Below are 21,860 nucleotides of genomic sequence, written 5' to 3'. Positions count from 1 at the left end.
GACCCCACTAGACACAGGCTGCCAACTGGACTCTGTCCCATTGACCACAACTCTCTGACTTTTTCCCTTCAACATAAAATAATAGAATGGCCTAGGCTGGAAGGGACTTTAGAGATCATTTTAATCCAGCCTCCCTGTCGCCAGGGTCGCCACCTGTCGACTAGATCAGGCAACACATGGGGGCTGAACGGGAATCGAACCTGTGACCTTGGCGTTGTTAATGCCATGCTCAGCTGACTGAACTAACCAGCCCCCTTAATTTTTTTTTTCTTCAAAGTTACTTTTAATTAGAGAAGTGAGGAGGGTAATATTGTGCATCATTTTTGCCTTTTGAGCAGTACACTTTCACATTTTCTTTATTTTTTTTTTCTTCTGAGAAATAACAGTTTCTTTGGATTAGAAACCCAGTATTTTAAATATATGGACCAGCAAGAGTTCTGGGGGATATTTGTCTCCAGTAAATAGATTGTTAAAATGGGAATTTTTGTAGTTTTTTGATAAACTTTACAGTTTTGCCAGAGCTAATGTATGCGGTATGTAATTAAGTACTGTAAGAAGTAAACCACTGAAGTTTGCATATTCTAGTATGGTAATTTTATGCTATATAAATCGCACTGTAATCTTGTGATATTTTTCTTTTCACAATTTCTTTCTGATCTTAATATGTTTCTTTTAGGAAGAAAATGAAAATCTTTTCTGAGTCTCATAAAACTGTTTTCGTTGTGGATCACTGCCCATATATGGCAGAATCCTGCAGACAACATGTTGAATTTGATATGTTAGTAAAAAATCGGACCCAAGGAATTATACCTCTAGCACCCATATCGAAATCACTGTGGACCTGTTCAGTGGAATCATCCATGGAGTACTGTAGAATAATGTATGATATTTTCCCTTTCAAGAAGCTGGTAAGTTGTTCTAGCTGTACTGCATATTCTGCTTGGTAGTATAAAGGAGATTTTCCCATTTTAATTTTTTTAATATTGTTAGCTGTCCCTTAAATTAAAAGACCCGTTTTAATTTGTTATATATATAGTGTGTGTGCTGTTGATACCGTTTTTATCTCTTTAAATTGGCTTGAGTAGTATATGAATCCCAGTACGTATTTTGGAGACCTTTCATTGTCTTAATGTCACTTTGTAACTCAGGGCAAAGCATGAGAAGAGGCAATTTAAGGTAACTTATAGCTCGGAAGAACACAATAATAAATCTGTAAGTTTATAAAAGCTTAAGTGAGGTATTGCTTCAAACTGAATTTAGTTTCTAAACACACTTGGTAGCATTTCAGAAGGTTTTTGGTGTCAATTTTGAAGGAATTCTGGGCTTTAGGAAGAGATGACCTCACTCAGAAGCTACCAGTTTGAAAAGATGCAAAAGCTTCCTGGCTCTCACAGCTCCTTGTTTAGAAAAATAAATGCTGTGTGCGTTCCATAACATTGAATCATAAATTAAGGTCACTAATCCCTGGGTTTAATATTTTCTCATTATTGAGTAAATCATTGTGCAGTGTCCTAAAGGTTAGTTACCCTTAAAAAAATAAGGAAGCAACCTTGTGATAGTGATGGGGGAATACTGGCTGAGGCGAGGGCCAGGCACTGACAAATGCCTCCTGATAGTCCAGTGATTTAATGCATGTCAGCTGCACTGCCTTAATGGATTGCCTGTCCTTGTTCTCAGACAGCATTTGAACTAAACTCCAGTTTAGGGCATTTACTGTAAAGTTGAGTCCTGTTATGAGATATTTAGTGAATGTTTAATTGATTTCAATCAGTTGGCTGAACTGAAGCTTGTGTGGTATGAGAAACTGAAATAAAAATGAGAGGTGTTCTTCCTCTTGGCTTTTTTGTCACCTTTAGAACGTATTTTGCTATGTTAAGTTTACTAAATCTTGAAAGTCATTTACTGCTGTGATCTACTGTAGGAGCTTTGGAGAATGTTTTACGATATTACAGTATTGGAATTTATTTTGCTGTTTACTGAAAACACTACCTATTAGTAAAATACTTAATATCATGCAATGCCTAATTATTGTAGAGATTTAGTGGCTTAAAATATAGAGTTAGAAGTTGTTAATTGTAATATTATTAAAGGGGTAAGTGAATATAGCAGGTGTTTGCTTTTTGGTTTTATTGTCTTATTTGTAATTTGCCTTTAATTTCCCTCATTGCACATATCTCCAGAGTGTCAGAAGAAAGAGGTGTAATTCATGTTTGTTTGGATTTGGGGAAGTAGCCATAACAGCAGTTATCTACATGTGCTTTTGTGGTCATTTCAGGTGAATTTCATTGTGAGTGATTCTGGGGCTCATGTCTTGAATTCTTGGACTCAGGAAGATCAGAACTTGCAGGAGGTAAGCTTTATAACTGTTTTGTTTTATAAGTCTAGTTTAATTGCAGAATAAATAACAGCTTCTTGCTATGTTCATTATGAAATAGCTTTGGTTATTTAAAATGTTGGTGGATCTGTTCTGAAATTACTGTGTAGCAGAATTTTAAGATATAGCCTGTGAGGATGGACTATTCTATAGGCAGCTTTATATAATTTATAAAGAATCCATTAGCTTTGCATGTAGAATTATGTCTTAAAATAAACGTTATGAGTAAATTACCTACTTATTTCTTCTGTAATTTGGTGATGCTGTGAGAGATGCTGTCAAAACCTCTGGTAAAATCCAGAACACCTCACATCTCCTGACTTCCCTTGGTCACCTAGGTGGGCAACCTTGTCGAGAAAGGAAATTAAGTCAGTTACAGGACTTTCCCCTCATGAAGCCACGTTGGCTATGAACAATGACTGCATTCGTTTAGATCTGGTGTTGGGGGATATGGACGAGGGGTGAGCTTTGTAGAGTAGGGTTAAAGGTTGGACTCAATGATCCCAAGGATCTTTTCCAACCTGAATGATTCTATGAATATTAAATTTGGGTTTGATTCTTTTTTTTTTTTTAACATTTGGATGATAGGAAAATAAACTATGTAAAATAATAAAAGTAAACATTTTCTTTGCTCTTGCTTTTTCGTGCTGAATGAGCTCATCCTCTGAAAAACTATTTTGGAGAGGAACTGAATTTCCAAATTCTCAGAAAATAAAAGCAGATGGCAACTGATAATGTTAGAATTTCTTCCAGATATTGCATATAACTTGTTTTTAAAACCTGATACTTTTCAGTAATAAATGATAATATGATACTCTTAAGGCTTAGTAACAGTAAATTAATCGCAAGGGATAATTTAGAGCCAAATACTTTCCAGAAGGCTGGCAACATATAATGGTCTTTAATTGCTCTGTTTGGTTTTCTCACTACAGTATTAATTTGCGTATAGAATAAGTTATGATGATGACTTTTCTACTAACTTATCATTTTAAGAAATGTCTCAAAAGTAACTTTCAACATTCTCTTTCTTTCTTTTTAATTAGTTGATGGCAGCATTGGCAGCTGTTGGGCCACCCAATCCTCGGGCTGATCCAGAGTGCTGCAGCATCCTTCATGGTCTGGTTGCGGCAGTAGAAGCGCTCTGCAAAATCACAGAATACCAGCATGAGGCTCGAACCATGCTCATGGAGAATGCAGAACGTGTTGGAAACAGAGGAAGAATAATCTGTATTACTAACGCAAAAAGGTATTTATGTAATGTGCTTTTACCGTTAAAAAAAATCATAGCTACATCATCACAGAATCAAATGTTCTGTGATTCTGATACATAATACATTTTCAGAAGTCATGCCTTAGTGCCTAAGCAGATAGCTTTTTTTTTTTTTTTTTTTTTTTGGCATTCTTTATTAGATCAATTCTTGCCTTATTACAGATATGGAGGTCGGTTACAGTAACAAACTAAAATTTTCCCACTCAAAATAGAAGAACATTTTGTGATGTTTTGCTTTAAACAGTGGAATTGATTATCCTGCATTAAAAATATTTTTTTTTTCTAGTGACAGTCATGTTCGGATGCTTGAGGATTGTGTTCAGGAAACCATTCATGAGCATAACAAACTTGCAGCTAATTCAGATCAGTGAGTATACTTTCTGCAAACGTAGTTTCTCTTGTTCTTCATGTACCCCGAGACATATCCTCTGAAACATGGATGTAGTTTTCATTTAAAGCTTATTCTAATGAACTATTTGAGTGAATGCACGTGTGAAACAGAAGGTGCTGTATCGTAGTATTGTTGACTTAGAGTTGGTGTCTAATCATTAGCTTTTCAGTATCAGCTTTTATCCTCGTAGGACAGTCTTTCTTTAGGTTGTTACATTCTATATCTTGCTCCAAAATAAGACATGTAACTGTGCCTTGTTACATATTATATATTTGGAATCAGTAATACATCCAATGCGGTTTTTTGTGATAACAATGCATTAACTTTACATTCATCTTTCTTTGACTATAGTAGCTAACTTCTTTGGAACTAGCTTTTACTTTCCAAATTGTGTTGTCTGACACTTCCCCTGAGATAAAGGAATTACTTGAAACCTAGGTTGCATCTCCTGTGAGAAATCATTTTTCCACCATATGTTTTATGTAATTAAACTGAACTATTTGGGCAGGAGACTGTGTGTTGCCTTGTAAAAAATATATAGTTGGTTGTGATCCTATTCGTGAGTGCTCCTTAGGCACTTAAATAGCAGAAACAGGTGTCTCTTATTTACCTGCTGCAGTTGCAATTTCATGTCTACATCAAGGTTACTGCCCTAGGGAGTAGGGTTCAAAGTCACTTATAAGGACAAAAAAGCGGTGTCATCCCTGTAGGTTAGGGATGTGGAGTGATGTCTCAATCTCTCCAAATTTCCAGCAGCATTGGAAGTATGTAATTTGGATAGTTGTTTTCATATTCACTGAAATCCCTTTATTAATACCTGTGCACATGCTTGGAGACACAGATCCTCCGTAGTGTCAATTTTTAGTTGAATGAAGCTGAACAGGTTACACCAGTTAAGGATCTGTTCCACTGATAAATCCTAAAGGAAACACAGTGCTATAGCGTCTGAAGAGGTAGATTTTTATTATTATTATGATAAAAAGTTATTTTTAAGTACATGCTTCTGAAAATCTTTAACCTGCTTTCTACAAAATACTTTCAGAAACAGTATGTTGTGTTACGTCTTCATGATTCTGTGTTCTGGAAATCAGATGAATCTTGGGAGAATTGGTTTAATTTCTAAGAGACAATCTGCCATGCTGTAGGCTAATTAGAATGCTTTTGTTTTTAAGTCTAATGCAGATTCAGAAATGTGAATTGGTCTTAATCCACACTTACCCAGTTGGTGAAGAAAGCCTTGTTTCAGATCGTCCTAAAAAAGAGGTAAGGAGCTTAAAATAAGAAAATTGATCCAAGGAGTAGGAAGCACATCAGACTCAAAATAGTACAAATAAAGTATTCAGCAATAATTTTCAGAGCCTCTAGTCTCTGGGAAGATGTAGGAAGAGGTGCAGGTGATAATTCTTTGAGAAGTTGGCAGCCTGCATATCGCCATCCAAAGTGTAGGCTTTGTTCTCTTGCAGTCCTTGTGTAGGTAGGGTATCCTCTTTTTTCTATTACTTAGAATTTCTTGCATTACTAATTCATTATTTGGCTTTTTTTTTTAAGTAAGCGCATTAGTGCTATAGAATGATAGTCTTGGATTTAGTGGGGTTGGTTTTTTTAGAATGAAATGCACATTAGGAACCGAGAGGAAAACCATGAACTACTTTGATCTGTTGAGTAACTTTCCCACTATTCAAGTGTAAGCTACTAACTGGCACAAGCCCTGTTTTTTCAGATACTTTTCTGAGTGATGTGGATAATGTTCAGCACTGCATGTTTCACATTATCCGTGCAAAAACATTAGCTTTTTCAGCCTTTTGGTTGAATGGTTTTCTCATGAAACCAAACTGGACTTTTGTGTATAAGTTCTGTTGTTCCAGCGTTAGTAAACAGGATCCTTTTCTAGTGAAAGCTTTGGGAAGTGTATCTGCTTTCAAGTGAAGGGGTAATGTATTGTAGGAATGTAGAATATGCTTGAAGTTCATCAAATACTTGAAGTACCGTACAGGTACTTTTAAAGATTATTTTATGAGAAGGTAAAAGAATGCCTGTAAGAAATTATTTTATGCATTAACATCTCAGTTGTTCAGTAGCAAAAGCATATGTACTTTGTCGGCTTGGGTGCTTAGTGGTGATTTTTTTGAAACCAAGTACGTACAAAATGTTTTGTAACATTCTGTTCTTCATCGATCTGCTCTGCATGCTGTCTGGAAGCAGAAAGACACAGGGGGGGAAAAAGTCTTATTCTTAACATGAAAGACATCTAATCCTGCATATTATTTCATAAATAAAAGGGACTATAATAGCTACCTTCCCGAGATTCTTTTCCACAAAACTTCTTAGCTGTGCTAAAAATATGCGAGCAAAGGAGAATTGACTGCTGCTTTCCTGTCATCTTTATCACTGATTTGGTGTTGGGTTTTTTTGTATTTCTTAGTTGTGTGGTTTTGTTTCCTTATTTTTGCAAAGCCTAAACCAAAAGTCCTTGGTGATTAGGGAAAAATGTATCTTAAGGCTTTGTATTTGTCTCACTTGTGTATATTTGGTGCACTTACAGATACGTATATAAAAATTACTTTGTCTCTGTTACTTGGCAGGCAAAACAGCAAAAAAATAGGCCCAGAGCTGCTGTAAAGAGATTCTTCCCCATGTCGTGATACTAATTCTTCCTATTAACAATTAATGACTCAGGTTTTTTAGCACGCTTCTAATTTTTCTGAGAATTTGGGATAATTGCAGCTATAACAACTGGTATAACCCACAAAATTCTGAATGAGGTATAGTTCTTACTTCCTTCATTTTGGTTTCCCATGGTGTGGGTTTTTTGGGTAGTAGTTTTCCCCCCTTGTTGGGTTTAGCAATATAAATGTGCTTATTTTAGAGTTTCAAAGGAATAATATTGTTACATGATGCTAGAGCCTAATTCAGTAATACTATATATTCTGTGTCAATTTATTTTAGCTTTCACCTGTTTTAACCAGTGAAGTGCACAGTGTCCGAGCAGGACGGCATCTGGCTACGAAACTGAATGTTTTGGTACAACAACACTTTGATCTGGCTTCAACCACGATAACTAACATTCCTATGAAGGTAATGTTGTGTCTATAGCTTTGTGTTAACTAGCTGCATCACTTCTAAATTTGTTTGAAAACTTCTAATGTTTATTTTAATTGAATTTTTACATTGTTTTTCTCTCCATATCATATTTTCTGTTTTGTTTTTTGTTTGTTTTTTTTTATTAGCCCACATTCAATGTCTGTGACCAGGTTAGTAAAAATGAAGAAAGGGGGAAGAAAAGCAAAGAAGGATCACAGAACGAACTGTTGTATTGCTGAATCGCAATTTTTGATGTAGCAATACAAGTGTTACTTCAGTTCTGTTTGTATTATTTTATATAAATAGAATCTTACTTACCTCGGATTACTTTGTCTGTGATTCTTTTGTCTTTTTCTAGTTGTGTTTAGATATTCTTGACCCTTGTGCATTCTAGTGGCATAGTGAGTCTCTTTTTTCCTCTGTTTCATTATTATGCCCACCCAACATAAAGGTGTTTGTAACTAATAGCTGATGTTTTTGAATAAGGATTTTTCAGTAGATTTTCCACTTTGAAGATCCATAAACCAGAAACAGGACAGGGGATATATATCTGTGTATATTAAATTAAACATCATCTGTTCAAAATTGTTGATGTCCCTATTAATATTTTTCTTATTGCTACTGGGAGCGAAATCAATGCAACTAAGAATTTCAAGTAGTCTTATGTTTACAGTAATTTTCTGATCAGGCAGCAAGAGACCATTGAAACAGAAGTGTCAGTATTCAAACAAACAAAAAGGGTAGGAGCAGATAAACTTTCCAGATGTTAAAAAAAAAAATAATCAAGCTCTAATACTTTCATGTTTGAAAGCTAGCAATATTGTATGGATTTTATAAGTTAAAATGTGAAACTAAAAGTTACATTTACAGCTTTAATGAAACTTTGACATGGGTCATGGCACAAATGTGACTTGAGTTTGCAAATACCTTGTCTGTAACTTTCTGACCTGTGTGCTGCTGGTATACCTCTCCCTTCTGCCTTTGTCCTTATAGTAATAGACTGTGTTGGGTTCTCTGTGATTTTTTTTTTCCTTTTTTTTTAACTTTTTAATTACCAAGGTTACTGTTCTGGTTTTGCTAGTCCTCTGTAGTTGTTTAAAGATGCGGTATTCTTTTTTCAAACATCACGTGGTATTTTTTTTAAATTGTAAACTTGCACCTAAAAGTATACTTCTTACATAGCTGAAGTGCAGGAAAATGATAATGTGTGTTTTTTGGTTTGGATTCTTGAGATTTTTAATTGTAAGAAGCAATTTTCAATCTGTCTGCAGTGACCGTTTGTTGCTGCTCAGTAAGTTGTAACTGCTGATGGTATACAGTACATTGTAGACTTCATTAACTTCACTGGTTTGAACAAAAGTAGTTAAGCCTTTTTTCACTTAATTTTACATGATGCATCCTGGCATGCTGTTTGTATAAAGCGGAAACCATAGGGTTTCGAAAAGGAAAAAAAAAAAAAAAAGAGGAAAAGCAGATGGCTGCATCTTTAAACAGGTCAGAGAGCAAACAGTTTCCTCAACATTGCAATCCTGTTGTTGTCTGATGCACTTTGGAGACTTTGTTTTCTTCTGGAGTGAAAGGTAAATGTAGAATCATTTGTTTATGAAAACAGTGACCTCTAGCTAAAATAACTGTATTTATCCTTTCTGCCTTTCTCTTTTAAAGGAAGAACAACATGCTAACACATCAGCCAACTATGATGTGGAGCTGCTTCATCACAAAGAGGCACACATTGACTTTTTAAAGAGTGGTAAGTAGAAATAGGCCTCTAAAAGTGACTTTTGTTCAGTCTGATGGAAGCATTCGCAATGAGAGATTACAAGCTTCAAATTGATGTAAATTTTGGACATGAATAGCATATTTTCAGTTACTACAACCCAAGAACTTGATTTGTAATATTGGTGTTGGAGTTTTACTCATTACTAGCATGTTTTAGTACAGTAATAAGGGTATAACAATGAGAAAGTAAGCCAAACTCATCAGACAAAGTCTCGTATTTGTTCAGGATATTTGTGTGAGGCTTGAGGGGCATGTCACCTTCTCTCATCTACTTGTTATCAACAAGACCAGATGTGCAGTGATTTTATGAAAGAAAGTACCTCTTGTTTGTATTTGTTGGTGAACTTTTAATCTGTCAAGTAATAATAGTTGACATCACTTACACCCCATATATCCGTTTATGACAGTAATTGCTTTAGGAAAGATAATAGTTATTTGGCTTTTGGTCTTGTTGCATTTGAAATTATCTACTGTTTCTTCTGTAATTTTAAGAATTATTACCTAGTATTCCTCTGAGGTGAGGGTTTTTTTTTGTAACTCAACTGCTAGAAAAACACAACAGTAAGACTTACGGAGAAATATTTTGTTCAGGAATCAGTGCTTGATGTAAAATTTTGTTAACAAGGCAGGCTAAAAAGTCTATATTAGTAGAATTAAAAGCAAAGCCAAGCAGTGAGAAAGCCCTCAGCCTGTGTTGTGGTGGAATACTTGGTCCATACGCCTTTTCAGTGCCAAGGTCTCATTTGAGGCTTTTAAAGGCTTGCATATGCTTTGTTTTCTCTTACTGCATTGATTGTAACTTCTATTATGTGATTCAGTACCATTAAAAGTGTAGTCTGTTTTGCTGTGCGTAAAGAATACGTGTATTTAGATACAGGCTGTAGATATTTGTTCTACTGTTTTATGTAGTTTCAAAGCATGTTAGGAAGTAGGTTGTGGCTTACCTTTGAAGAAGTGAAGGATTTAACGAATGAGCTATTTATGTCAGAATTATTTAACAAAGAGTTGATACCTCTGTTCTGGAGTTTGAAATAATACGATCTGTAAGTAACTGGTTTTAGGGGGGTTGTGATTTTTTTTTTTTTTTTTTCCCCTCTTATGAAAATAGGTAGCTCTTTATTGTCATCTCCTAGTACTGTGCTTCATTTTTTTAGTCGAGTGTGTGATGAAAAATTGAGGAAAAAGAATAGGATATTACAGTAATGAGTTCAGACTCCCATGAAATTCTGTTATCATGTTGAAAGTATAAAACTTTATTCTAAGAGCTCCGAAATAGTTTTATAATACCTATTGACTCAAGGAATAAGCGTTCTAGTAAATTCAAAGCCGAAATTCCTCTTTAAGTTTTTTCCATCAGAACTTTGAAAGGAAATAGTCTATTCTTGGATTCTGTAAGTTCTGGTTTCTTTTGTTTGTTGTAGAATAAATCTTCCAGCTGTAATAGCTCTGGTGCTAGGAAGGTAGAAATTCAGTTTACTGATCTTACTTCTGTGAAATATTACTAGAGAAATTTTAGATTAAGTAAGTTTGGCCTTTAGGTATTCTGAGATACTTTCTAAAATTATTCCAGTTTAACTAAAAAAAAAATAAATCAACTTTTGCAAGTCATCTGTATGATTAATAAGCAAATCAAACACATCTATTGTGAGTAAATGCCTTTGATATGAAATAAAACTTCTTACATGAAAGATTAAACTAAACCCTAACATATTACAGACTATGCTCTATGTTGATGTGTCTCATTCCTTCCAATTAGTGTCAATTTGAGCATATTAAGTGACTGCGACTGTGTTGCCTACCAACAGACTGTAATGCTGAAACTTCATGCAAAACTCAGTTCATTCTTTCCTGAGGTAACACAAGTCAAAGATTATGAAGAATCACAAAACTCCCCAGAAGAAATGTATTTTAACGTGTCAAGGAGCATTGATAATGCCTGTTTTAAGGACTTCAGATGGTTTCTGCCAGACCAGTTGTCAGTGAGACACTGTATAAAATTATTTTAATGTTAAAACATCTACAGCCAGTAAAATGTTGAGAGATGTTCAGGTTGAATCTAGCATAGCGAAGATACTGAGACTAAATATTTCTTTTCCCCAAAAGCCCAACTTGTCAAATGTGCCTTCAGATCAGTTTCACTTTTGACTTCGGGGTATAATATAAGAAATTATCAGCTCTAACATTGGTTAAGGGTTCTGATTTCATTGTGGAAAATTACAAAAATTACTGTTGTAAAGTCCTAGGCATTTTAGAAGAAAAGAAATGTTTTATCTATAAAAGGTAGTTTTTATAAATGTAGAATCAAGCCTATGCAGCATACTCTGGAACTGCAGTATTTTGTTTGCTGCATTATTTTTAATGGCTGCTGATTTTAAAAGGTTATTTTTGTCAACTGCCACTGCTGAAAACTTTTTTTCCTTAAGCTAGGTAACTAACAGAAAATTAGGTTACATTTTTGTATATGTTCATGTTATAAATATTTTGTACCTTAAAAGTTTAGAGTTTTTAGCTATGATTTAAAGAATGTGGGTAATCAGAGAAAATATCATTGATCACACACTTTTTCTGATTTTATATTGCAGGTGATAATCATACAGGTGGCAATAGCAGAGAAGGCACATTTAAAGAAACTGTTACATTGAAATGGTGTACTCCTCGAACAAATAGTGTGGGTAGGTAATATATCTTACAAAACTGATAATTCTAATTTGTGTTGATCGCTGTTTTCTCCGTACAAGGAGGTAACTTGCTTCTTATTAATGCTGGTTTTACCTTTTGCTCTAGAAGCTGTACTGCTGACTGCACCCTTCTTTACTCATGCTCATACGATGCTCTCCTGCTTGGCGAGTTAGTGCTTTGTGTGAGAGCGGTAGTAATGTTTTTCTTGGTGGCTTTTTTTAATCTCCTGTTAAGTATCATGAAGTTATTCTTTTGCCACAATGTTCAGTAATTATTTGCCCCTCCCATCAAGTATAACTTGTCATTTCCACAGTGGTGTCTGTTTAACATAGCAGCTTTGAGACACTGAATCTTTTTTGGTTTTAATTCTTATTGGGGAGCAGGAGGAGGGACATGTCAAAGTACTGTCCTTAGTGTAATCTTGAGTGCTAAGTAAAAAGCTTTGTAAGGAAGTTAAATGTATTCACTGTTACTACCAGTAGACTAGTCCCTCTATATTAACTTTCATGTCTGAGTAAGGGAGAGAGAACTACCCAAATCTGAGTAAAGGAGAGAAAGACAGGGAAGACTTGGGGTAACATGGCAGGCATCTGGCCATTCAACTCATGTGCCTTGTAGACTATCGGCAAGTTGTGTCTAATCTTTGTGCCCACATGTGAAAAATACAGATATGAGAAAGGAGACGGACTCTACAGTAAAATAATTTTGGAGATACAGAGGTTGAGGTTCTGCTGGAAACAGGGCTTGGGAATGTGTTAGATTCTCAGAGTGAGGGTACTGGAATGATTGTGAGGAGGTGGCGGAAGGAGAAGACAACTGGGCTTTTCCATTCTGCTGATGACTGAATAGTCTTCTTCCTTTATTTTATTTTGTGGGATATTTTTGCTGTATGTGAAACTACACTCTCAACTTTTCTACTCATTTACTTTTCAGAATTACATTATTGTACTGGAGCGTACAGAATTTCACCAGTGGATGTAAATAGCAGACCTTCTTCATGCCTTACTAACTTTCTCCTTAACGGTAAATTTGTGTCCTTGGCTAGTTAATTAACATTGTAATTGTTAGTATTATGAATAGAGCACTTACCACATCTTAGTTTGCATAGCAGTAAATGTCAGTATACTGTAAAAGTGTGAAGTTTATTTTAACATGTTAAGAAAATAATGTTATTAAATGTATTTAGAGTCAAATGGAATGTGGCTTGAAACTTGAAGGTGGGAGAAAAGATGTGAGGAAGGAGCAAGTATTGAATTCTGGTAATTCTTTTCTGAATCCAAATGTAGAGTGTTTTTCACTTCATGCTATTTAGTTGGAAACACTACTTTCAGTAGGTGATAGTGCAATCACAATGCTGACTGACTATTGCAAAATATTAGCAACTTATGTCTGTGCCTGATTTTTAGCAGATGCTCAGCAGCCTCAGAAAGCTCTTTTAACTGGATTGTGACCAACTAAGTACGTTGGTTACTTGAAGCAGACATACCTATGTGTACTGGAATCGATCAAAAAGTAGGTTAGATTTAGTTATCTTTTGCTTTTTGCAAGATCTTGTCCATTGCCTTAAATAACCTTGCAGTAAGAGGTTGCCATTTAAATACATGTCAAAAAGGTAAGCCAAAGCTGTTTCTTACAAACAAGTAATAGGTAGTCAGTATTAATTACGTGCAAGTTTTTTTTCAGTTTGCAAACAAAATTGGGTTACAAACATCCTTATAATGGGATGTTTTCTTCAGTCAAGTCATTTGTATGTCTAAAATGCATGCTGGTTTTATTAAACGCTATATTTTTGATGTATTTTTCTCTAAAGATTCTGTACTGAAAAAGTACTTCGATAACAATGATTAGGACCAAAATTAATAGCATATTTCGGGCAACTATTCTCTTCTGATCTTCTGTTTTTACTTCCTCATAATAACTTACTTGGAGAATGCATCCTTTTGTGTTTAGTGTATTTTACTGGAAATAAGCCAAGGACAGTTTTATTTCTCTGAAAAATGTTTTCCATTTTAAGCATTAACAAATAGTATCAACTGGTAACTTTATACCTAAGCAGGCTGTTTTGTTACTTTTAGAAGTTGCTTTTAGTGAGAGAGTTTCTGCAGTAGGACCGAATAAGTTTGGTACACAACATAATCTGTAATAATAAAAACCAGCAAACTGCCCTTACACGATATAGCGTTTAAATGTCTTACAAATATGTTCTTTCTAAGAATAATGTTCTACAGAGAAAGTGATTGGTTGGTGTGGGGAAGCGGGGCTTTGATCTTTATCATATAAAGTTTAAGAGCATATAACGCAATGTTCTCTGTAAATACCTAGAGTAAATTCTCAAAGGAGATAAGAGTTTCTCACTTCTGCTGGGTGAAAACACAACTTTAATGGATTCAGACCCTTATTGGCTAGATACAAACCTGTGGTTTTTAATATGTAGTTTTTAATTTAAAATTGCAATGTGCAGTAACTAATGAAATTGATCTAATTTCCAACAGGTCGTTCCGTTTTGTTGGAGCAGCCCCGCAAGTCTGGCTCTAAAGTAATCAGTCACATGCTCAGCAGCCATGGGGGAGAAATTTTTCTGCATGTATTAAGCAGCTCACGATCAATTCTAGAAGATCCCCCATCAATTAGCGAAGGGTGTGGTGGAAGAGTCACTGACTACCGGATTACAGTAAGATTCTTTTTTAAGGTGTTACTTGTCGCAGATGACGAGATATAGTGTAATGGTTGTGTAAAGGAAATTTGGGTACTTTTTCTGGAGGGCTGTAGTGGATTGCCTGGGCAAACTATTTTTCTTTGTTCTGCTGATACACATTTAGTTCAAAGCAGGTACATCTGCTTATTGTTAGGCCTGCTGTGTAGAATCCTTTCTGCGTCAAGGAAGTACTTGCCTCCTTCTGCACTATGAGTTTTTAAAGTTTGTTCTGATAGTAGAATAACATTTTTCTTGGCAAGTTTTTTCCTGCAGGCTGGGTACACATAAGACTCTGTTTCCTGCCTATTATTATGAGGATAGATTGCATGTGGTTTGTACAATAAATAGAAAAGATGTTGTCATCTTTGACCCCTGGATATGGAGCCAGCAGTCAGCTGGCATTCATTTTCCTTTAATTTTTTCAATACATGCTTTGTCTCTGTTGTAAACAAGCAGAACTGGCTTCCAGGAAAACATAAAATTCTTACACTACATGAAGTACCTTGCAGATGCAGAAGGCCTCCTCTTCAAAAACTTTACATCAGGTTTTACCCATATTTTTATACGCATCTTTTACTGTTCACCCTGAATAATGTACATCTGCAAGCTAGAGAACAGGACTCTGATTTTTTAGGATTAACTGTAGCAGTGGGGATGGTACACAGTTAGTGATAAGTAAGACTATGCTGTTTCACCCGTTCAGTGAAAGTTACTTTGCTAGAGAAATGCCTAATTGTATCTTGTTTGGTTATCATTAGGATTTTGGTGAATTTATGAGGGAAAACCGATTAACTCCTTTTCTAGAGCCCAGATATAAGATTGATGGAAGTCTTGAAATTCCATTGGAACGTGCAAAAGATCAGTTAGAGAAACATACACGTTACTGGCCTATGATTATTTCTCAGACTACCATCTTCAACATGCAAGCTGTAAGTTACCCATGGTTTGTAACTTTTTATTTTGTTCTAAATTAAGTTTCACTTTGCTGAAATAGTAACTCTTATTTTGATAAATCACTTGCCACAAAATCAGTTTATTTTCACTCAAGTACTCTGTGTTTAGTGACATTAGATTATTAGAATGCTATCTGAATAGGATGGAGTATTTGAACCTGACAGCTATAGTGCTGCTGGGTAAAGCAAAAGTGCATTTGCTTAGACCTGCTGAGAGTTATTACTAAATTGAGGATTAAGGGTGGGGGTTGTCCTGCCTTGTTCCATGCCTTTGATTTCTTCTTCGTGTTTCTCTATGGTGACATACACAGACTTCCCTGTTGTTGACTTGTGTTTTATCTTGCAGGTAGTGCCGTTAGCCAGCGTGATAGTAAAAGAAGCAATGACAGATGAAGATGTTCTGAATTGTCAAAAAACGATATACAATTTGGTAGATATGGAGAGGAAAAATGATCCACTGCCCATTTCAACAGTTGGTACCAGAGGAAAGGGTCCAAAAAGGTTACATGCAAATCTTTTTGTTGATGCTGGACTTCTTTCAGAAATATACTATTAACATTGTTTTCATACTGAATTTTTAAGGTTTGGTCAGATGTCTAATACATACTCAACAAAACACTGTAGATATGCAAAAAATGCTCTGAATGTTTTGCCTGCACTGTTAAGGGGCTTTCACAGTACTGATATTATGTTATGAGAAGAACACATAGTTTTATTACCCAAGAATTGTGGGTATGTTTAAAAAAAAAAAAAGCAAAGACAGTAATTAAAAAGGGCAAGAGATTGATACAAGCTAGGACGGAGAAAATGGAAAAATTTCAAATTAATAAAGAGGAAAACTTAAGCACAGTATGAATGAACAGTGTTTTAAAATTGGGTATATTAGAATAGTTAAATCCTTTTGAAATAGTTATTTAAAATACGGACTACTCCTTTAAAAGAAGCATAGAATATCCTGATGTCTTAGTCACTCTGATGTGTGCATTGTATGTCCAAGAATTGGCTGAAAAGAAACTTGGCTATGGATTTGCCAACATGACTAGAAATCCTTTACAATAGTATGGTGTGATTCTTTTTAATTGTTTTGATCCAGAGAATTAAATAGTGAGTAATTTCCATGTCAGTACACAGGTCACCCTCTGCATATCCTGAGAGGATTCAGAAGTGCCCTTTGGCAGTGAGATCTTGTGAAAGTTAAGAATTTTATTTCAGTGGACATAGTCTATTTCAATTAAAACTTAACTGTGGTTCTTAGTTGGGAAATGTTATGTGCAGCATAGTTTTGAGGTTCAAAGATGGAGAAATCCCACGTGGGTAGACCTCTGATATAAGAGGACAGAGAACCTGTTCAGAGTTATTTTTTTATGTTTGAAGTGTGTTTTTCTTTTTTATTTCTTAATGTCTGTTTTTTAACCTTAATTTATGCAATGGTTTAATGGTCGAGGTAATCCTGTATGTGATATCTTTTTTTCTGGCCTTCCTTAGAGATGAACAGTACCGGATCATGTGGAATGAATTGGAGACCCTTGTACGAGCACACATAAACAACTCTGATAAACACCAGCGAGTCTTGGAATGTTTGATGGCTTGCAGAAGTAAACCTCCAGAGGAAGAGGAGCGCAAGAAACGAGGTAGAAAGAGAGAAGACAAAGAAGACAAATCGGACAAGTTGGGCAAAGACTATGAATCAGATAAGCCATGGCAAGAAACAGAAAGGTAAATATTCTGAAGTGAAATCAAACTCTGGAGTATAGTAAGTTTTGTCCTTCCCTACTTCAAAGGGGAGAGAAGTTACAGTGAAACAGCTGCAGGATTTGGTTTGAGGTGCTCTTGCCTTGTAACCTTGGCTTACTGCTAGGGAGAGTGGATCCCCAGGTTTTTGGATGAGTCACTGTTACTGAGCTTGAGAAGGGGGCACCTTTATTATGGTGCCTGCTCATTAGACTCTTCAAATTAACGTATTTTGCAATGTATTTTTTGTGGTTCTTGGACAAGTTGCTGACCACTTAGTAGGGCTTTGCAGCTTGAAGAGTTGCTGTTGGATTTTGTCATAACTGGACCACCTATTAGACATTAAACTGCTTTATAGAAATATAAAACATGACTGAAAACTCAAAATAGGCAGTTATTTTTTTCTTGACTCATAGATAGTTTAGTGTTCAGGTGGATAAACAATCCAGATTGATCTGGCTCTGCAGTTGAATATCAGGATTGATTGTCCATATACCTGCTGTCTGTAATTCATGTAACTTGTCTTAGGTGGTAAGCATCTGTTGTCTCTTCTGTTTTCCATCCTTCAAACTGCTATTCTAAAGAGATCAAAAAAAACCCTCATGGTACTAAGCTCAGTTCGCATATGTTTTGTGTGTGCTACGGTCATTCAGGATAGGAGGACCTTGTCACCATGCTGATGGCCGTTCTTGCCTTTCTATATATGATCAAATCCATTCCTATTGTTGCTTTTACTTTCATGTATGGATTAAAATGGGGATTGAAATAAAAGGAATTTCGTGTAGAAATAGGTGTGAATTCACTTAGAAATGATCATAGGAATTTATCTGATTTTTTTGTCTGTTGTTACTTAGGCTCTCCTTCAAAATTCAGAATGATCAACTGTCTCGACTACAATATAAATACTGCTAACTCAAGTGAAATTGTATTTTAAAATCCTTCCTTAAGGCTTTACTCAGAGGATTATTTGGCTAGTCTTCTCTGTTGTTTGTCACCCATTCCAAGGGGTCAAAATAATATATAATGTTATAAATATAATATTATGTAAATGTATAATATAAAATTATAATATGGGTTGTGCATAACTTCGGTCTGCACAGAATGGTATTGAGAATCATATGTACTGCTCTAGCATATTTTGCTTCACTGTTTTCCTTCCCTCTCAAAAAGGTTAAAAAGTCTTTTGGATCGTGAAAAAGAAGAGCTAGCAGAAGCTGAAGTTATCAAAGATTCCCCTGATTCTCCTGAGCCACCCAACAAAAAGCCTCTTATTACAATGGATGAAGTGCCCACAGTTGAAAAGGCAAAAGGTAAACCAGAAAAATTGCATCAGGTTAAAGAGCAGTTGTTGTGTCAGTCTGTGTTTTCTAAAGTAATGAGATTAATCTTCTTGGAATTAAAGTGAAGTCAGTAAGATAATTTTTAATTAAACACTCAGTGTTGACAAATTCCTGAGAAATGTGTTAACCTCAACAGGTCTATATGAAAAAGAGGCACTAAGACACTGTGTGAGTCTAATGAATAGGCACTGGGGTTGACAGGGCATTGGACTAATTTTGTGCTGCTGCTGTTCGACCTACTGTATGTCTGAAATGCTCTTTAAGGACGGGAGTCAGAAATTGCTACCTGCTGCTGACTGATAAACGTGCCTAAGCAGCGCAGTTGTCAGAACGGGCAGTTCTTCCTGACCCTTTTCCTTGGTATGATCTGTAACGATCTGTTGCAGTGGCGGAGCTGATGTTCAGATTTTGCATTTGAAGCAAAGGCAGTCTGGTGAGGCAACTACTCAACTGTTACCACTTTGTATATTTTGTATTTGTTTAGCCTCTTTAATATTTCTGGCTTTACTGCGTTGTACTGTTGTAATCTGTAATTTCTTCTAAGTCTTTGTAATGATGCAATATTTAAGAATTCAGAAATTAAATCACTTAGACTCTTCGCTTGCATTTTAGGGCCAATGTCCTTGCTGTCTTTATGGAGCAACAGGATTAATGCTGCCAACTCTAGGAAACACCAGGAATTTATTGGTCGTTTGAACTCTGTTAATAATAAGGCTGAGCTGTATCAACATCTGAAAGAAGAAAATGGGTTTGTATCAGTAAATACATGACTATAAATATCTTAGCAGTGGTCACTATGCAGCACGGAGGAATACTTCAGTTATAGCATTAAAAATACACTTTTGAAGGTAAAATAAATAAATACATAGTGTTTGCTTTTCAGTTGTTTGTGTCTGTGCTGAGCAAGGCTGAATGCTGATTCACCTGAATGCTGAAGGCTTTCCTGTGCGTTAGTGATTGCCCTTGCAGCAAAACTCTTAATCAGAGAGTAAAACATTAGCTAAATTGACATTTCTTGTGCCAGTCTGTAGCTTGCTTTAGCTTCCAAAGGAAATGGCTGATACAAAACCAGTGTCAAGAATGGGGTGGTTGAATCTTAGCGCAGTGCTGTAATGAAGTCCATGTTCTGTCAAAAAATACTGAAAAACCAAACCGACCTCCTCTTAAGTAAATGCAGTGGTGATACTTGATGATAAATGTAAGAAGAGTGAAAATGAAGACCTTGAAAACAAACTGCTAAGGCTCAAATTTGATGAATAGTCTCTGTAGTGACATGAATATGGGATTTTTGTCTTTTGATGAGGTTAATAATTGATCAACCCTTTTTGCAGTTGTTGCTGGAAAGTTTCTTTGTAGAAACCTTTCCTTTATGTACTGATTGCTGCTTAAAGATGCATTGAGAAGAGATAAGAGTGTGTATGTTGTGGGGGCAGGGAGAGACAGGACGGTTAGCAAAATAAAAAATATTTTTCAAAATGTTTGTCTGATTTTTTTTTTTTTTCTTAATCTATTGATTGTGTTTCCAATAACAAGCCTTACCAATTGATGTCTTGCATTTCAGAATGGAAACAACAGAAAATGGAAAAGCAGGCCGGCAGTGATGATGAATTGTGTTTCTTTGGACAAAACTTGGCCGAATTACAAGGATATATAATGCTGGAATTGATATTGGTACCATTTCAATACAATTGTATAGCTCTGTTTTGTTTTTTACATTTTTCTATTCTTATTTTTGCTATAAAATATGAAATCTGCACATCACATTAAGTGAATAGTGTGCAAATAGGAGCTGCCCTGAAGTATTTTGCAGTCATATTTTGTAGGACGAAGAAAACCTGCCATGGACAAAATCAAGTGATTAAAAATATTAGTCAGAGTTTAAAGTCTCTTCCCATAAGTATTGTTTAATATTTCAAAATCAGTGGTGACTGTTTAAAAAAATATTTGAGAAATTGCTAAATGACTGAAAACCTTGTTAATTTTGGTTCTTGAATATTTTTATTTATATGAAACTTCCTCAGGAATCCAGAATTACGGAGAAGACCACACACTGGGTACCTAGTCACTTTGCTGAGAAAATGGCAGTCTTGGTTTTCAACTAAGGGTGGGAGGGTGAGTGCTTTTACAGACAGAAACTGATGGTTTAAGGACTTTTAAAAATTGCCTAGAAATGATCTTTAGAAACCAGAGCCTTTCTGGTTGTTGTGCTGGAGTTGTCTTTGTTTGTAAGGAAAAGTAAAATAAAATTTTTACTAATCATTGTAATAATTTTTTTGATTGAGTATGCTCTCTAAGACAGCTGTCCTTTTACGTCTAAGCTTTTTGAATGTCATAGGGGCGCTTATTCTGAATATTAATGGCTGTGAAATAACAAAGTAGATGGTCTGTCTTCAGGTTTCTTTGAGTGGAGCCTCTTTCTTAATGGAGAACAGAATTGTCAAACGGGAAATCTCTCTCACCCAGTGTCTGTGATCCCTTGCAAGTTTTCGGGTTGGCTTCCAAATGGGTCAAGATGAGTGGGCTAAGGACAGATGATTAGCTAAGCTCTCTGGATATGTCAGCCTTCCTCTGATCTGCATGCTCTGCCTTCTTCTAGCTTGTATAAGCAACTGAAGGTCTCACAGATTTGATATGTTACAGTTTAAGTTAAGACACATCTTTTAATTTAGTTTTAGAAAAGCTCAAATATTCATATTTCTTCACCTGAAACTTTAAATACCATAGTTAATCATGACTAGATCTGAACACAAATATGCAAATGTTCTTCACTTACACTAGCAGCTGAGTACTTTCTTCAGCTGTGTTAAAGTACTTTGTATAGTTTCAAGGAGTTTATTTAGCTACTCTGCAGATGTGTTTTCTGTTAAAAGATTATTTTTTTTTAGAATAATTTTTACAGAGTGATTGAATAATAGTTGTATGATAATATTTTATCATATTCTAAAACTTAAGTAGCTTTTACAGGAGCAGTGTGTGATTTTTGGAGATCTTAAAGTCTGAAGACTTACTTTGGCTATTTAATTGAAAATAGGCTGTCCTGCATCACCTGCTGTTGTCTCTTGATACCCTATCCAAAGTGTTCTCATGGAGAAAACTACCATAGAATTATTGTTTCTTAAAAGCTTCTCAAGCTTTTTGTTGTTTTGTTTTTCTGGGGATTTTTTTGAGATTGTGCTGCATATCAGTCTGGTTATTTCTCTTGTTTACCAAAGGAATATTAAAGTCTGGAACCTAGAGAGCATGTAAATGTCAGCTTTCTGCAATTTGTTGCTAGTCTAGAGCAGTATGACTGAAAAGTTTATTCTGTGCCTTGGGGAATTGTGTGTATTTTGTCTCCTGATATGCCATTAATATTCAGCTTCAGTCCTTAAATATGCATAGGAATGAAATACTTGATTAGAGGAAAAATTCTGTGCCTGCTCTTAAAGTATGTATATGTTTAGCTTGTTTACTAACTATATTTTCCAATTCTGGAATACCTGCCAGGTGGACTGTTAAGTGATTAAATTAATGGGGCCTTTTTCTTCAAGGTGGTTGACTGTGGGCTTGTATACTAAATGCTTGAAG

At 35.5% G+C, this 21,860-nt stretch overlaps 1 protein-coding gene across 1 annotated transcript; it reads left to right on the top strand.

Annotated features, from left to right (window-relative positions):
• The first annotated feature begins 680 nt into the window (after positions 1 to 680).
• ASUN (asunder spermatogenesis regulator) lies at positions 681 to 19,894 on the top strand. Its single transcript, XM_009866390.1, has 16 exons — positions 681 to 908; positions 2,276 to 2,350; positions 3,418 to 3,620; positions 3,931 to 4,011; positions 5,208 to 5,298; positions 6,982 to 7,110; positions 8,782 to 8,866; positions 11,478 to 11,567; positions 12,508 to 12,597; positions 14,067 to 14,245; positions 15,028 to 15,198; positions 15,569 to 15,723; positions 16,708 to 16,938; positions 18,124 to 18,263; positions 18,906 to 19,041; positions 19,855 to 19,894. Exons 1-16 carry the CDS (start codon positions 684 to 686, stop codon positions 19,892 to 19,894), a joined length of 2,121 nt encoding a protein of 706 aa, XP_009864692.1. The 5' UTR covers positions 681 to 683.
• The last annotated feature ends 1,966 nt before the right edge of the window (positions 19,895 to 21,860 follow it).

Source organism: Apaloderma vittatum, unplaced genomic scaffold (assembly GCF_000703405.1).
Source record: "Apaloderma vittatum isolate BGI_N311 unplaced genomic scaffold, ASM70340v1 scaffold25493, whole genome shotgun sequence".
NCBI lineage: Eukaryota > Metazoa > Chordata > Aves > Trogoniformes > Trogonidae > Apaloderma > Apaloderma vittatum.
The sequence above is the reverse complement of the archived record's forward strand: the minus strand, read 5'-3'. Positions and strand labels throughout refer to the sequence as shown.

What these genes read in the sequence shown, in the direction of transcription:
- ASUN (XM_009866390.1), top strand. Translation starts at nt 684, where the DNA reads ATGAAAATCTTTTCTGAGTCTCATAAAACTGTTTTCGTTGTGGATCAC. An exon ending in TCACTGACTACCGGATTACA is followed by an intron (nt 14,246 to 15,027) that starts GTAAGATTCTTT and finishes GGTTATCATTAG; the next exon opens with GATTTTGGTGAATTTATGAG. An exon ending in CACAGTTGAAAAGGCAAAAG is followed by an intron (nt 18,264 to 18,905) that starts GTAAACCAGAAA and finishes CTTGCATTTTAG; the next exon opens with GGCCAATGTCCTTGCTGTCT.